Raw genomic sequence first — 18,723 nt, 5'->3', positions numbered from 1 at the left:
CATCTTGGAAATTGGGAAGTTCCTTGAAATAGGGTTTTTTAATTTCCAACAAGAAAACAAAATCCATTCATTGCGAGTAGACCTATACTGACGTATCTGAGTTGGTAAGTATTGAAAAGTAACAGCTCAGAAGCCTTCAAATTTTTTTTTATAACCATTTATTTTTGTTTTTAACCTAAATGAAAAAAAATTGATTCTAAAATCTTGATGAAATTATATAAATTTCATACTTATTTTGAATTTAAAAAAAAAATATCCAGTAATTTCCAAACACATAAGTTTTAAAAGAAGAAATAATGAAAAGCAACGATGGAATTTTCACAAAAATTGAAACCTGCTGCTTCGTAAAACTCGCTTTTCCCAAAATACAAAGGAGGCATTTTCAAATGAGTGTTTTTTTTTCAGGAAGGGTGATTCTAAGCATTCTAGCATTTTTTAAATTTTGCAATCTGACTTACAGAGCCATCAAGAGCACAAACAGGTCCAATAAAAAAATGTAATTTTGGCTCCTTCCAAAAGCACTCGACTCGTAAAACAATTACCTACTTATTAAAATTAGGTAGCTACGACTTTTAAAAAATCAAATTTGTGTTTAAAAAAATTGAAAAATTTTAATCCGTTCAACATTTGTACGATTGACCTTTCTGGTGCTACTTAATGAGCCCCTCTCCTGGCTGAAAAAAATGATTTTATAGTAAAAAAAAAAATTTGGGGCAAAAACGTGTGAAAAAACTCGTTTGAAAATTCAATATTTTTTAAATTGATGTTTCAAAAATCAGATTTTGATTTTTTGGATGTTTATTAAAAAAAAAAAAAAAAATGGAAGTATCGATAGTACCAGTGCACTTGATGTAAATTCATTTCACGAGAAGATAATTTGGAACAGTTTTTCCCCATGAATTGACGAGGGATTTCTTCATGACGTAATCTCTTTGATTCTCTATAATAAAGTCTAAGCACTTGCCTGCGCTACTGCTTATTGTCCAGAGTCCAGAATGATCGAAATGACTGTATGAAATACCTCGTCGTCGTGAATTATGATCCTGTTAGGTACATGTTATTTTTTTTATACCTTTTATTATCTCATAAGGAAGTGAATTTATTATTGAACGATGTCCTTGAGGTAATATTGATTCATTGATTCATTGATCACCTATCCTTCTATTGTTATTGTTTTTTTCTTTTCAAAATCACACCTATTTAAATTACTTACATTGAGGCTTTGTATTTATCTATTTTGATCCTGCGTAAATACTTCGTTCTCCTCCTCTTCCTCCTCCTTCCTCGTAGCAATATCAAAGCGTATAGTCAGAAATCACAAAAAATTGCCCACATTTTTACTTTTCTACAACTTTTGCCAAGGAAAATTCCCACTACGTCATTTTAACATACAAATTACACATTTTGTATTACAATGTACCGTAAGATCGTTGTGTCAGTAGATTTCTTTGTAAGTAATGTTATTTTTAGTACTAAATACGTTCACAAAATGATAATTTAATCTTCGTCGTTTCATGATGAATTTACGATAAGAAGTTCTCGGTATAGTTCAATTCATCGAATACTTACGAATCTGAGGAATTTCAAGTCGACTTTCATAAGAGGCAAACGCGTTTTTCATTTTTTTTTTCTGATTTTAACATTCCTACTTATTTAGCTATCCACATTTCACAAATTTTTGGCGATTTTTAAGAGGTTCGAGAACAAAAAAATCAAAAAATGACTCAAATTATATCAAATTACATATCTCCTCAGAGAAGAAGGAACAGTCACATAATAACTTCTAATTTTATTTCAAATGTCCAAAGGAAGTATTAATTGAACATTTTTCTAATTAAAAATAAAAAATACTGAAATATTGAAATAGTTCACATTATAGTTATATGACTTTTTTCCAATTCGAGTGCATTCCCCAGTTGGGAAAGTTCCAGATGTGCTATTGCCATCAATTTGTACATGGTTATTCTGTTTCTGTTGTACAAAGCTTAAACATGAAATTAATTGTTATTTAATTTTGATCTACACTCTACAAACTACACCAAAATCCAAAATCAGAATTTACACATACTTCATTCATGAGTAATAATAGTCAATGACATCGGAATACGAGTACATGATGAATCATTCGGTTTAAAAATGATGAAAATGTACATAATCAGTTGTCGAGCGTCGACGAAAACATTATGTCTTAATACTAATATATTCCCGATTCTTCAATTTTTATGTCTCTCGTATACACGAATATCGTATTTTATATTTCAACACAAGCATTCGTCTATTTCGTAAAAATTGTCATCAATTACGTCTTCGGTCAATTAACCAAACACACTTGTGTATTTTTTTTCGCCCACGTTGCATTCGAATATACAAGTCGACCTATCAAAACATTGTATTTCATTTAATTCGATTGTGACGTTTTTACAACTACTGAGGGAACTGAGAAGCTTGTTTGAAATTTTATTTTATTATATTTTTTTTCTGAGAATCTTGTAATTTTTCTTTTTATTATACATACGTATTTTAGTGCGATTTGTTTGTGTATAGTAAAAGTAATCGAGTTGATGAATTTTTTTCTAGAAGTAGGTTGAGATCGTTGCAGACCTATTTTCAGCATCAATGCAGTTTAAGAATTTTTAGAAATAACAGATGGACAGTGTTGGACCCAAATTCAAAAAAAAGAAAAAAAATGGAATTATGTGTAATTCTTAACTGGAGAAGAGGAATTTCCTATCACAAGTTCCCAATTCGTAAATTAAAAAAAGTCTACTCGTATTAAAAAAAATTAACCAACAAATTAATCAACCAATCATAATATCATGAAAAAAAACATGAATGAATAAGTAATCGATATCACACAGTTATACATGTAGGTCTAGGTAGGTATACGCTGCTGCATTCATTTTTCGAATTCCTCAACCAATTTAATCCAACACCTCGGCCTCGGCCACAAAAACCACAATCGTTATAGCTATCGAAAACCTACTCTTTCAATGCACAGCATAACCTACACGCTTCTGTAATCGACTCAAATTTCTTCGCATTCGCACACGTATTGAGAGAACATTCTCATTACAAAATTAAAAGTACTACAACGTGTAGTAAGTACGTAGTTATGCCTTTCTGCATCTCTATTTTAAGAAACACTGTCGCAGTTTCGGTTATTTGATCGGCGTTTTAAACATTGTTTAAATCAGTGGTTGGTAAAATACTAAATACTCTTCTGTAGGTCGTCCTAATGCGGCAAACAGAAACAGTCAAACACGGGTCTGCTAGGTCGTATCAGGGTGTTCGAAGATTGCGGCATTTTCCTCATCGTGCTGATGTTTTGCGATGTTAGAGCAGAACTTTGTTGTTTTTTTTCTCTTCTTTTTATTAATTAATTTGTAGTATTCTTACGCGGCGCGTGGAAGTTTGCCAAGGCTTTAGATTTAAAAGGTTGAGATTTTGGTGTGAAATATCGTTTGCTGCAGCTACTGCTGGATGTAAAAAAGATGCTGTAGCGTGTTGGTGAGATTTTTTTCGGCGTGTTTTTTTTCGAGTGTTTTTTCTCCTCGTAGTAAGGGTAAGGCAGGTTTTGCAGGTTGCGCCGGAAGAGGAATTGGGAACGAGGGTATTTGGAAAATTGATTGAATCGAGAAGGGGGATTGAATTTTAGAGGAAATGGCGAGAATCGTGCTCGAAATTATTTTCAATTGGAGATTGTTTCTCATATGTACATAGGTATGTGTACATGAAATTTTCCCAGAGTTCGCCGTTTAAAAATTATTCGTGTGCAAAAAAAAAAGAATTATAATCGAATTGAAATAACAAAATAATTTTTTTCGGAGAGCAGACTAAGGTAAGTTTTGAACTTTGGTAAGAGGGAAAAGAGGCAGAGGAGATAATGTTTTTACTCCATCGGCTGATTCTTTACATGTTGAAGTCTGAAGAACTTGAAAGCTTCATGGAATACTTATTTTTGCTATTTTTCAATTTTTAATTCAAATAATGTTAAACTTTACGTATTTCGTTGAATTAGAGCTAAGTATGCATGTTTTCTTTAAAATTTTATCAATCCATCAAGTATATTTTCTTGAATTTCCCCACAAAGGATCAAAAACAGAACCAGTTAGCTGAATAAAAGTGAGAAAATAAAATAAATGGTACCTACTTTCCGTTTTTTTTTTTTGAAATTTCAAAAATTTTTGAAAGTTTTTGCCTCCTTTGTCCCAATTGAATTACTCCCCCCACCCCTAGTTAGGTATTTTAATTGACAAATAGACTTTTAAGCGATCTTTTACAAATATCAACGATAAAAAAATTGACAAGCATCAAAATTAATCAAGCCAATTTGTTTTTCTCCTCAAAATAAAAATTTTTGGAAGAATATTGTCCAAAACTGGAAAAACCTAAAGCCAGAAAAATCAATTTCAAGCATCAAAAGTACCTATGCTTCGTTTTTTACTTTCGAATGTATTTTTGATGCTTGTGATCCTCCCTCCCTTCCTCACCAACCGGTGGTTCTTCGCAACAAACTCAAATTTATTTTTTCACTGAAAAAATGATGAAATTTTTGATTTTCAAGTTGAAAAATATTACTTTCAATGAGATTAAGAACATGATTGAGAAGTAAGTTGATAAAAATCCCAATGCACAGTTTATAGGGAAAAAATATTAAATTTGAAACCTACTTACATTAAATTCGAAAATTTTCATTTTTGACAGAAAAAATGAAACAATCCAAGCTTACAAAATTGAAGTCTTGAGTACAGTTTTTTAAACTTTTATACTTTTGCATTGGTGTCCCGAATAATTCACTTACGTCTTTTCTCTGATTTTATTATTTCTTCGTTAAACTTCTTTACTTTCCTCCCTTCCTTGCTTCCTTTCTATAATTACCAATAATTTTTATCGCTATAAGTAGGTGGACTAAAATTTTTTTAAATACAATATTTCTATCGGAAGATTGAAAATAAACTAAAAACTATTTCAATTCCTCACAAAAAACATAATAAGCACAAATACAACCATAAAATATAAGAGCTCGAAATTATGAACGAAATATGAGAATGATTTGTAAGTAGATAGGTAGTTAAGCTATAAGAATTCAAAAAATGATTGTTCAATAAAAATTAGTTCACTAATTTTAGTTCTAAGCATCTCCAAAACTATATCCTTTTTAATATTTTTTGTAAGACTCATATTTTACCTATCCAATACCTCGATTTTTTGAGGTGAAAAAATTTCAAAAATTTCAAAAATTCCCTAGGTAACGTACTCGATTGTTATCAGAGTTTCTAACAAAATCTGAAAACTAAAAAGAAGGACCTTATAAGGACATTTTCCGAATTGAAAATGTACTAATACCCACTCCCTCAATTTATTTTCACAAAATCTCCAAAAAAAAAACTTTAAAAGTTTACCTATGAATAAAAAATAATGAAGAAAAATGAAAATAAATTAAAGAATAGAAATAATCAATTGGTTTTCATTGGCAAAATATTTAATTTTTTGCAATTGAAGAGCTCTATTCCAAAGTGGGTTAAGTCATCGATTTTTCAAAGTAAATTTTTCTACAAGTAATTATTCTATGTCCAAAGAAATGGAAAGGTGCACCGACCTTTGGAAACAGAACAAATTTCAGCATCAAAAATTTTTAACGCATTTTAAACTTTGTCTATTTGAATCGCTGTTTTTTGTTAAAATATGTACCAAATAAAAAATAGATTTCGTCGCAATTTAAATGAGACCAAAATTGTAAAGAATTAAATTTCCAATTAGCTTCGCTCAAAAATTTCCGTTTCTGTTGAAAGTAATTTAATTTTGGTTCTTTGACAACGAACAAAATTCTTTCACATTTCTTCAAGTTTTCGCAAATATAATTTCTATCTATAAAAGATGCAGTACTTGGCAATTTTTACAATTTTACCAAATCGTCTGAATTTCGCAGAAAAATTGTTTAAATTTCTTTAAAATTTCACCTAAAGTCGAAGTAAAAAGCTATCGAAAAAAGAAAAATAAGAGAGTGATGTATAGCTAAAATATTAGAGTGCGGGTATAACTATGGACAAATTCTGAGGTATCGGTTCGTTTAGAAATGAGCACAGAAAAATGCCTAAGTACACAAAAAATTTCTCCAATTCATATCGAGCAATCTTTTTTTTGGTAAATTTTCTCAGAATGCAATTTTTTGTGTGTACAAATATGACGAACTGTCTCAATTCCTCGAAATTTCGACTAGATATCATCGTCGTCACAAAGATGATTTTGTTTTCATCCTTCATTTTTTCTCAACAGAATGACCACGTTTTGTTCTTTAAAATGTTTTTTTAACGAGTCAAAGGTCTACACCTAACATACTTTTTGGGATTTTCATACCCTTTTCATTTTTCAGATCATTTTTTTTCTATTTCTCTCAAATTTTCTCATACTCTCATTTCTGAAACTCGTATACTAATTCAAAACTCAAGTCTTTTCACCTCAAGTTATCCATAAATTCTACACTTTTTCACAACGTATCTTCAGTCCAAATTCATCACCAAATTCATCTCGAACATCATCCAATTTCCATTCCTCTCCCAAAATAAATAAATCATAACAAAAAATTCACAAACCTTGTACGAATAACACGACGAATTCGAGTACCATGCAGACTGTTGAGAATGATTGAGCAACGGAGGTTGATATGTACCGCATTCGTACATTGTACCATTAAAACATCAGCAATAAATACATATACGGTCACAGCACTCGCGACGTAAAAATTCCAATAAAAATAACCATTACACCACAATCATCTAATCACCAAACTATACATCAGAGTCCATGCACTGCATAGATATTGTTCAAGTATTCAAAAACTAAAAAGTAACAAAAAAAGATAATGGGCAAGCAAAAAAAGAAAAGAAACAAATCACACCGAAAAATTAACACACCACAATTTAAAAGAAAAAATTATTAAAATTTTAATTTTTAATTTTAACCAAGCTTTCAAAAAAAAATTTAATAAATTGAAAAAATTACACTCGATAAAAATATTACGACGAATATTTTAACCAAAAAAAAAAAATATTTATAAATTGAAAATCGACCACTTAATTGGTATAAATGGAATATAATCGAAATGCATGTGCATGTACGATTAATACGCGACTGGTGTGGCACGACTGTTACATATTCGTCAGCAGGATGACGGGGTCGGTCTCGGTCACATTAAAAGTTCGCCGATCACTGGACATGCGAGTGCAGAAGAGGCCACACAGGAGGCGAAGAGGGGGTAGGAGACGGATAAATATCCGCATTTACCAATAAAAAGCCACGATTAGAGTGAGGGAATGCCGCCGAAAGTCTACGTACACGAGTCCCAGGGCATGGGCACACTATCCGAACGTCATTGCGGAGAGTTCGTCTCTCTCATAGTACATACCAAAAAAAAAAAACCAAATAAATAAAATTATACTAAGCGCAATCTTCCGCGTATATGGAAGTACCATGTAGCACGAAATTAAGTCTACATGTGAGATGAAACAATCGCGTTTATGGTGGAATAAAATTGCTCATCGTGGTAGTCTATCGTAATATCTCGACGACGCGGTGTTCAATTACTCTATCGAGAGGATCCCCCCTGGTACCAACAACAACGTGTAAAAGAATAGAAAAATAAAAAGCAACGCCGAATACTATAAAAGTAAAATAAAAAAAATCGATGTAAAGCGTGACCAGTAACCACGCCTACGTTTACAATGTATGCGCCAATCCTGGACGACGATATCGTATCGCCTCCTAGCCTCCTCTTGTTCGCGGTCCTTTTTCCGCGTACAGTCTCTTCTTCATGGTATACACGGTGTACTGGTGGATGTGGCGGTGATGAGGCCGAGAGAGGCGAATAAATAAACTACATAAAACGCCAGCCAGAGCGAGAGCCACCGTGTACCCGCGCAATTCTCGTACACCGACACAGCGAAATGGATGAAGATAACATGGAAATACACCATGTTCCTATCAGCTGCGCAATCGCTTACCCTGCAGCAGGAGCAAATCCTGCGAAAGCGAAAAACACCGGGGGGTGTAAACTAAACCGCTATCGGGGGTGTCAAGACGACGACGATAAGGGTGCCCGTTTCTCAAACCGACTTCTCCGCTATAGCGTATAGTTTTATTGAAATACCCTTCTACGTGTCCCCCATCTATCCTAAGACGACCGCCTATACCTCGCGTATACGCCGTTTTTCCATGCACACTGTAACACAACACGAACACACTGTCGTATCTTATGGGAAATTTTCAACGGCCAGGTGTTTTTCCTCTTTTTCTATATTATTCTTTCTTTTTTCTGCGAGTTTTCCCTTTTGGTGTAGCCTTTCTTTCCTTCTTTTTTCTCTCGTTTCTTTGCTCCCTGCTGCTGCTGTGATGAATGTGTGTGTGTGTGTGTGTGTGTGTGTGCGGGCATAGTTCACACATATCAGCCAATGGCGTTAACACGTCAACTTTATTATAAGCTTTAAAAGAGATTTTCCTACTTTATACTCTTTCGTGTACTTTTCCCGCATAGGTGGTATTTTTATAGCGACGCGATAACTTACGCGTCTTTTTCCCCGACTGTTTTCTTTCTTCGTTATTCGTTTTAACAAATTTTCGCCATATAGGTGTTTGCTTACGTCGATAGTTGTATATTGAGAGTTTTCTATATATGTAGGATGTAGGTAATTTATTTAAATATTTACTCGGAGGAATAGGTTGGTATCCCTCAAGTTGAGAGGTATGGATTTTTTTGTGTGCTGTTTTTACTGTGAATCGATTCTGAGCTAAGAAATTATAGTGACCGAGTTTTCGATTCATTTTGACTTTTAAACCTTCGAAAACACTCTGCTATCCCTGCTCTTTATGCAATTAGTGCAGCACGATGGGGCTGTTTAGGACCTGAGCGAATTTTTGGGAATATCAAATACTTTTTTGAAGCAATTAATCAATACCTAAGTAGCTTTAAAGATATCCCGAAAAATATTTTTCATTATTTAGGAAATGTTTCAAATAGGTACCTCCAACGTAAGCCTTCTAAAATTTTAAGGTAAGCCCTCTAAAATTTTCCAAATCATCACTTGGTAACCTATTTCAATTCTTCTGTTACTTTCGATGCACAAAAAAATGTTATAAAATTGATACTTTTCATCAATTTGAAATTTTTGTCAAGATAAAAAACGCAAGAATTTCCGTAATCAGTATAGGTACCTACTAGAGTGATTGTGAAAATATTCGCGACCCATTGTAACTTTGAAAGGCTCTAAGATTGAATCAAAAAAATAAAATCTTGAATTTCTCGCAGGGAAATAATTCGAAGAAGAATGAAGAAACCGGTAATTGATTCTATAATGGTTGAAGTACATAAAAAAATATGTAATACCTATTCAGGCGATTGTTCTTCAATTTACAAATATTTAAGTAAATAATATAGATTCTAGCTGGCACGAATCATAAGTACGAAACTAAAGGGTTTGTTGGGGAGGGAGGTGAAAATTTACCCACTGATAAGAGAAAAAAATAGGTACCAATTTTAGAAAACAATTCTGCCAGTTCAGTCAGTTAACATTATAAATAGGTCTTCTCATGATTTATTTAAAAAATTTCGTTTTCCTTGTTCAATTTTTAGAAGCCTCAAACATGGAATTTTTCATCTTGTAAAAAAGAAACAAATTAGCCTGAGCGTGGCGAGTGCATAGCTTGTTTTGTATGTATAAAGAGACTGATTTTTTCGGTTTCAAAATTTTATAATTTGAATGTGAATTTTTAAATTTCAAGTTTTTAAAAAAAAGCAAATTGGTTCGAACAATCTGATTCGTAAATTCGTATTATGATAGGTGAATGAGCTTCGTTTTTTTATGTAGAAAGTTTGATTTTTTTTTGTACTCGTATCAATTTTAGAATTTGAATGATTTTTTTTTTTTTAGAAATTTCTACTTTGAAAAAGAAAAGCAAACATGGTCCGAAGAAACTGAAGGCAAAAGCTTTCGAAAATTCGTATTTTGATGGGTGAAAAAGTACAACCGTAAACTGGGGTAACATTGAAATCGCGGGGTAACATTGAAGGGTGCGGTTTTTCATCATATTATGCTCCATGGCGGTGGAACTATGAAGTATGGAACAATTCTGACACCGGGAATGGATAGAGTACACTTTGGCGATTATTTTTCCTATGTTATCATTTTCAACTAGTGGTTCCAACACCAGTGAAAAAGCAAGCGAAAAAAGTGCTGTTTTTATCAATTTTAATTAACATGAAAAGCTGGGTGTCTGGAATTTTGAATTTTCAAAGAACGAGTCAAGTGACATTATAGATGTGTTGATACATCTCCCGACTATAAATTAGCGCATTTGTTCATGTGCCAAAGTTGTTCCCTGAGGAGTAAAAAAATAATATTCAAACTGGGGTAACTTTGAAGTCTATAAAAAAATCATTAAATTTTGGTAAAATTGGACAAAAATGCATGAAAATGCTTGTAAACTTGTTAAAAACGATGTGAAAACTTGAAAAACAGCTCTAAAATCATTAAAAAATCATAAAATTTGGTCAAATTGGCCAAAATGCATGAAAAACGCCTGAAAACTAGAAAAATTCCAAATTATCATTTTGGAGCACTCTTTCATAAATTCAATTGTGAATATGGATCATTTTGTAAGTGCTTGACGCGTATAAAGTGACCAAAAAGTGAATGCTCATGTTTTTGATAATTTTTGACCTTGATTGAAGCACATTTCAAGGGGTCTTCAAAGTTACCCCAAACGCTGGGTAACTTTGAAGGGCACTTCTTTTGGCTCTTGCGCTTGACAGGAAAAAGGTAGGCAACTTCTGTAACCGCCAAAACGTAGTGCTGACATAGCTTTATCAAAAGCACCACACACATTTCCCCTACCTCCGCCATTTATACCTCTAAACATAAAAAATACTGAAAAATCCTTCAATGTTACCCCAGTTTACGGAATGTTTTTTCATGTTGATTTTAAAATCTTAGAGTTTTGAATTGTAGTTTTTCGAAATTGGAATTTCGAAAAAGAAAAACAGAGTTTCGAGAAGTAAAAAAAAACGTTTATTTTTTATGAGAGGAGTTTATTTTTTGATTTAAACATTTTTTGAGAGTAAATGATATAGATTTTTTGAAAGTTTGATTTAGCACGAGCGAAGGGAAGGCATAACGCTTTCAAAGAAGTGTAAATCAAGTTCCAAAACAGTAGGAAAAATTAGGTTCTTTATTAAGTACGCAAAAAGAATTTTAAAATTTGCCGATTTTTTCAAAATTTGACAAATTTGGGGCGCATTTTCCTTAGGTTAGTTTCGTCCTTGATGAATCATAAACATTCAACTTACTCATTACGATGGTCTCTTACGCTTACGATGAAAATGTGTACTCACCTGGAACAAAAACAAAAAATAACAGTCGATTAGTGGATTGGCGATAAACTCATATGGGTAGAGATACGTACATTCAATTGATTTTAAGCAAATAAGATCTAATTTGTTAAGGCAGAGCCCTGTCCTTATTCAAACTTCACACAATTTAAAATAATGCAAAAAATTTGTTGAAAAAAATCAGGTTCTGAAAATTTTCTAAACGAAATTCATACTTCCTCTCACTTTTTTAAAAACATTGGAAAAGGAAATTGTTATTATTGATTATCAAATACATGTATGTACGTAGCATTTTATGGATCTTCATTGTAGAGGAAAAAAAACAATATTCTTAGGCTCTGAAAAAATTCAAATTTTGAATTGCAGCTCGATTTAAAATATAAATAAATAAATAAATAAATAAATAAATAAATAAATAAATAAATGAACGAATAAATAATTTTGATATATATTTTTTTTTTGAAAAAAGTGGCATTACTGAGCTGAAATGGTAATTTTGAAATCTTTCAAAGGGTCCCAAAATTTAAGCCTAGCAGTTGCTCGACATGTCACCTCTTATTATTAGTCCATTTTGCATCATGAGTTGAAAAAAATATTAAATCTTGAAATGGAAAAATATTTGTGTTTGTTTTTTTTCTCTTTTTCGATGCGAATTTTTGAGCTTGTGACAGCAAACTAGCAAAAAAAAAAAGTCGTTAAGACATTATTTTAGCATTCTAGCAAGTAAAAATTTTAAATTTACTTCATTTCAAAAAATGAACAAAAAATAAACAGAAATTTTTTAAAAAAGTTTAAAAATTGCTGTTCATTAAATATTATTATTATTATTATTATCTATAACGTATGATAAGATTACTCGAAAACTGACCATGCTCTGCTATAGTTAAGTATAGGTATGGTTTGTATTCTTTAGCCACTGAATGAAAATTCACTAAAATAAAAATCGTCAACATTTCACTTCCTACGAATAGGTAATTAATACTTTAAGACGTTTAAACAACTGAACAAGAAATTTCGTCACCACTTTACTCTCACAATGAATACAAAAAATAAGGTTAGATTATAAAAGTCATGAAAATTTATACGACATGTTGAATGACATCTTGGTTATTAACCTCAAAACTACAACCCAGTTGGCATTTTTACATTTCAAATCAACTCAATTCACTTACTTTTTCCTCCCTCATCATCACCATCATCATATTTTTCCATGCTGTCGGTGCAAATGAATAAAAACCTTTTGCCATGCTAACCCCCACCCCCCTCACCGGTCACAAAAATTTTGGTGAAAAGGGAATTTTTGTAATAAATTGAATGAGTTGAAAAAAAAATTGGGAAACTTGGGAATATGTACTTGGTTGGAAAGAATTTGTGTGTAAGGTATACTTAAGTTGGAAAAATTACAGAATTAAGTAAGTAAGTAAGTAAGTACCAAAAAAACCATAGATTTTTACTTATCAAATTACAAATTTTCAAAATCTCTGACAAAAGTTTGAAGAGAGGAAAAATTTAGATCTCACATTTAAAATAATACTTGAAATTTCTCAAAATAAGGTTTCTTCATTCCAGTGGAAAACAAGCGAGGTCCACAGGACCTGGCAACAGGGTTCCCCATTCTTGGATAAAGAATTTTTCTTTTTTAATTTTCATATATGTACTTGCGAGTACTCAATCAAACCAAAGTAAATATGTATTTGGGAATTACATTCCTGTTATCCTGTAAGCTTGTAAATTGGATTATGTTTGTTCTAATTCATTTATATTAATGACGATTTGGTTATTCTTTTTTATACTTATTACACTTGGACATTGTAATTAGGTTCATTTGAGCGCTCTTTTCAGTTTTGCTGAATATGAGAAGTAATGGTGTCTCCACAATAGAGAAATCACAAATTTTTGGTAACAACATCGGACCTTACTAATTTTGAAACGCTGTCAGTTTGAAAATTTCATTCATCAACAACTACAACTCATAAATTTCCATTTATTTACTAATTTTTGAAATTTTCCTCCATTTTAAACACTTTCATCTTTCAGTTTAATTTGAAATAAAAAAATTTAAAAAAGTAGAATTGGAATGTGCGGCTAATAGAAAAATTGATTGCATAAACAGTAAAAATTGTTGGCTGATAAAAACGAAGTTGAATTTCGTCAAAAATTCGTAAACAATTTCTAATTTTTGCCAAAATTGGTTATTTTTGAAAACATTAAATTTTGCTCTGAAAAAATAAAGAATTGTGAATTTTTGAGAGTTTTTGACTTCGCTTTGCTCGAGCCTTATTCCTATTTTTGAAAATGTGTTTATTTCCTGAAAACTACAAAAAATGTCGAAGTCATGAAAATGAACCTTTTGCACCAAGAATAATATTTTGCGTTTCAAATTACTGTATCCGTTTTTCAGAGGTTTCGTCCTCACTTTGCTCGATCTAGATCACTTTTCTTTTCCTTCCTCTGACCAAAGATTGACTTCTCGCATCAAAAATAATGTTGTTTTACTCCTGAAGAATCATTAATTATTGCAAAAGCTTTTAACCGCGCTCCACTCGAGCCGTTATTTCTATTTTTGAAATTATTATAATTTCCTGAAACTATGAAAATCAACTTTTTGCATCCAAAATGATATTATTTTGTCTTTCCAACTTGATAATTTTTTCACCCTTTCTGCCCTGCGTAATTTTTCAAAAATTTTCAATAATATAGAAATTGAATTGTGAAATTTTGGAAACATAACCAAATCAATGGAAAAATTCAAATATTTTGTATGAAATAATCGTTGTTGAAAATTTAAAATTTTTCAACATTTCTTCATTTTTGTTTATAACTTTACTTCTTAAATTTGTTCGAACCACATCTGGCCAATGGCTGGAAAAATTTGATTTTTTTAAAGGAGGGGGGAATCAGAGGTAAACAAAGTTGGGAAAGTTCTAATCTCAATTTTAAACGTAATGAGGTGAAGGGAGGGAAGGGGGATGATAAGCTGGAGAAAGTTCTCCTATGTAATTTCCCAAAGTCAACGAACGCTGAAAAATCGAAGCCTCTTCTTCACTTCTTGTACCTCCCCACTCATACCCTTTCAAGAACCATTTTTTCGATCCAATCCATTCTATCTTTTTCAAAAACAAGACCTCTAAATGACCTAATCTGAACTCACTGTTTCAAAGTTTCGTTGATAAAAAAATGGCTTTGAGTGGAGAATTTTTTTTACTCGCAGGAATGTCAGAAAATTGCAGAAATAGGCCCCTTAGATCGCTACTTCCTCTCTCAATCGTATTCAAATGTTGGTATATTGATAATGCAATAATGCAAAACGATTAATAAAATTAGTTTTACATGAATAGGTATTAGGTACCCTGAATTGGTAGCATGACGCGTTTAAAATTGATGAAACAAGAGAACAGAAGAGGAAAAAAATCGTAACCAAACGAACACTATACATAAGTAAATATATGCGCGATAAATTGCCTTTAAACCCGTAAGTATATTACTACGTACAACTTTGGATGGTGCATTATAATAGCGCCATGGTCGATGGTTATAGTTATAATATACTGGCAAATTCCTAGGACAAGTTTAAGTTTACGTTCATGCTTGCGTACGTCTATACGTATATAATATATGAACGACTCGTCTAATTTATCCGGTTTCGACGAAGGTATGAAAATCAATTGAAATGCATAATGATGGCGAGAATGAGCTGCCACCGACGACCACGATCGATGCTCGTTTATGCATCATCAACAACACCAGCAGCATTAGCAATTGATCGATAATACGAGTACCTGTACTCATATATTATACTCGTAGTAGGTACATCTTCGTTCAACGTCGAGAACAATAATAAATGATCGATCAATTCGCCCATCGCATCGCAGAAGTTGGAATACGAATCGATAGGTAGGTAAAATTTAGTCATTCTTGATTTCAAGTATAAGGGCACTCGGAGCATAATTTTCGCGAAATTTTCGACCAGAAACCGATGCTCTGCAGAGATACGTTATCGAAAGGTACGAAAGCTAGTGTATAGTATTAACCGTGGCCTATTTGCGGCGGATCAAGGTCGTCCACTAATCTGTTATGAGATGCTGCGGCGCGAACCTATTAGACGACTGAAAAGATGAGAGAAGTTCCCCCTTCGTCGACCTGCCGTTCGTTAGAAAGAAGCGGCGAAAAAAATGCGATTATCCGCGCGCAATTTTCTGGTTATCGGAGTGTACCCCCTCTTGGCCCTTAACGCGAGCATCTATCGCCTCTTCTTCTCACATAATATGGATATTGATATCGCAGCAGTCGCGCACTATAGGTAATATAGTTTCACTCAGAATAAACAAGAATATTAAAACAACTTTTAGTAAAAGAAGCTTTTTATGTACATATACTACGACACACTATATGCAAATTATTCAGCGAAAACAAGCGTTTTCAATTTTATCGCATCAAGTCCGACCTGCTACGATCGCAGCGCCGTTAAATTACCCATATAAATTTCGCGCCCGCGTAATCATCTATCATCTTATAATCTATACTGTAATATACGAGTATTAAAAATACGGTAATAGATAATTTTGGTCTCGGAGATGCATCGAAGTGGTCAATTGCAACGAAAAAAGCCTTATAAATAGCAGATATGTAACACGTATCATGTCGGAAAGGAGGAGGAAGGGGAAGACTGGGAGATAATTGCATTGAAAATAGGAAATTTTAAGACTGAGTCATACTCTAGGTACGCTTGGAGATCTGCTCTCCAAACTGAAGTATTCCATGAATCCCCCCCCCCCTATGTTCGCACCTAAGGCTCCTTCTGAAAAAAAATATTCAAACGAATATTGTACATTAAAAACTAGGGAATATTTTTGGTTATTACAAAATTTTCAATTTACCCCCTCTTTTCCACCCATTTTCATTTTCATTTTTTCCAAACTATAATTTTTTATATTTTACACCAAAATAATGCAATAAATAGAGCGAGATTGGAAAATACATAAATTCTGGATATTGACAAGTCGAACAGACCATTTTGGCAGAGGATCCTTCTTTTCTGTCTTCAAAAATTATGCCAAAATTCAAGCTTGGAATTTTAATTTTTGAGTGAATTTTTTAAAATAGTACATCCTTCAATTATTTTGACTTATACATATCTATTCATTTCAAAAAAAAAAAAAAAAAAAAAAATGAACACCCTATGGATAAAACCAGCACGCCATGGATAAAATTTCCTTCTGACCAATGCCAATAAATATTTCCTCAATTGACCTAGGGCAACACACGAATCAATTCAATTTTCGACTCACTCAGGTAAAAATGCATTTTATTTACTGCACCTCGACGTCCAAATTATGGGACCATTTCGTCGTTATCTTTTGTTGCAACACTGTCACATGTAAATTAATGCAAATCGTCTCAAAATCTCCGCCCGGCATGGTATGGATTGATGCGGATTTTTTTTACTCGTATTTCGCGAACAGGATTATGAACATTATACAGGTATCATATTTTCAAAGACAAATCTTCTTCTTATAATAAAAAGATGTTTTCTATAAACTACACCCTTGACCTCGTCGTTAAAATATTCCAAAAAACCTGATATATTATTACTAATACGAGCTCGACAGTGTGACTCGTTTCCATGGTAATTTTTTTTACATTATAATATGGGTAGCGTTAGGGACGTAAATTTACCTAACAGTAGCTTCTTCCATGTAGATGAATTTTTTTTTCGTTTAAGGTAAAAAAAATTCTAACCGGCTACGTCTTTTTTTTGCAGAGGAGATGAATTCTGCCATGGTGATTTTTTTTGCGAGAGTTTTACAAGCGAATTTTCAAGAATTTTCGAATTACGTAAATAGAACCAAAAGGGTAAGTTGAGGAATCTCAATTCAAAGAAAGTGAACTTTTCAAGGAAAAAACAAGATTTGAAGAGGACTTATGATTGGATTGAATTACCTATCATATTTATATAATACAGATTGTTTTTCAAAATTTTCACACAAAATTCACAATTTGGACCAAATTTGGGAAAATTGCAAGTGAAAAGTCGAATATCTTCTAAAATGCATCATTTCTATTCATACGTGTTAAAGTTCAATAATTTGGAAGAATTTTGGAGCGTTTTTGGATGAACTGGAATTTTAAAAAAAGGGCTGAATGGCTGGAAGCTCCAGGTCAAGGATACCTCGAAACCGTCTTCAATCATTTGTGCAGAAGTGCAGTACAAAACAAAATTTTGTTTCAATCAGAAGGGCGGGGCATACATAATTATGTAGAATGTATATCTACTAAATTTTGTATTTCTAGCTCAATGGGGTACAAGTTTGATTTTTTTTTTCACCCACACCAAAATTTCAGTTCAAAAAATTTACCAAGATTTGAGAAAAGAAAAGTCTCAACACATGAAAATGTTGGCAGGTAGGATATTTCCACTGCACTCATTCAACCTAGTTTTTTTTGGACCTGGAACTGTTGATTCAGATGTTTCCTCTGTGAGAAAAGATGTTGGCAGTTGATTTCAGAACCTTTCAAAATATCCAAAATATCTAACTAATGATATGATGTTGTATTCTGCTTAAAATGAAAATCGAAGGGACAAGGCAACATTACAAGCAGGTAATCTAAATCACGGAGGTAGTTTCGAAATCTTTGCACTTATATTTAATGATTCCTAATTATTTTTATAAAAAAATTTTCAAGTGAAACGGCGAAGAAAAAAATGCTTACCACGGTAGTAAGTACTAAGTACCCAAGTATCACGTTGAATGCGATTTAGAGAATAGGTCACTTTGAAAAAATTTTCAAACACTTTAATTTTAGAGGGAAGAGAGGAGAGGGGGTGATGTCAAAACTCCTTCAAATTTCTTTTTTATCATACAAGAAGTGCCTAGGTAGTAGGTACCTACTTTATGAAGGAATAATAGACCTAATTTTAAAATTCCAAAGAAAAATTTCATTAAAAATGTCAAAAGAGCAGGACAGAAGCAGGGAAGTAAGGCACACACACTAAAGCAAGACGAGCAGGACTGATGCATACCCAGTAAGTATAGGTGCAGAAATTTTACCAGTGACTTCCAAATTCGGATTCACAGAATCAAGTACCTAATGCTCACTCCTTTTCCCCATCGTTTAGCTCGAATTTTCGAAAATTAGTTTCTGAATGAATTTTTTACGAAAAATTGAACGGGATTTTTCAAAAATCCACACGAAATATCGTTTAAAAAAAAGTAGAAATTGAGACAATTCGACCAATCGAATAAAAATCAGTCATTCTTGAGAGGAAATGTCCTCATTTTTTTGTGAATAAATTATCACCTATTTGAAATCTTTCACATTGAGTCTTAAACAGCGAATCTGGA

General features: G+C 32.5%; 1 protein-coding gene across 9 annotated transcripts in view; it reads right to left on the bottom strand.

Annotated features, from left to right (window-relative positions):
- NfI (Nuclear factor I) overlaps positions 1–18,723 on the bottom strand; it is a 171,366-nt gene that overhangs the window by 122,160 nt on the left and 30,483 nt on the right. For 3 of the 9 annotated variants that reach the window (XM_065364368.1, XM_065364371.1, XM_065364376.1), the window contains exon 1: positions 6,594–6,735. The exons of 3 other annotated variants lie outside the window; for them this stretch is intronic. In XM_065364368.1, the coding sequence (XP_065220440.1) occupies positions 6,594–6,683 (90 nt within the window). In that variant the 5' untranslated portion in view covers positions 6,684–6,735. Of the gene's footprint in view, positions 1–6,593; positions 6,738–18,723 lie in introns of those variants that run through there. 3 more of the 9 variants (XM_065364370.1, XM_065364377.1, XM_065364378.1) reach the window with 2 other exon arrangements.

The sequence above is a fragment of the Planococcus citri genome, chromosome 4 (genome assembly GCF_950023065.1).
Source record: "Planococcus citri chromosome 4, ihPlaCitr1.1, whole genome shotgun sequence".
Classification (NCBI taxonomy): Eukaryota; Metazoa; Arthropoda; class Insecta; order Hemiptera; family Pseudococcidae; genus Planococcus; species Planococcus citri.
The sequence above is the reverse complement of the archived record's forward strand: the minus strand, read 5'-3'. Positions and strand labels throughout refer to the sequence as shown.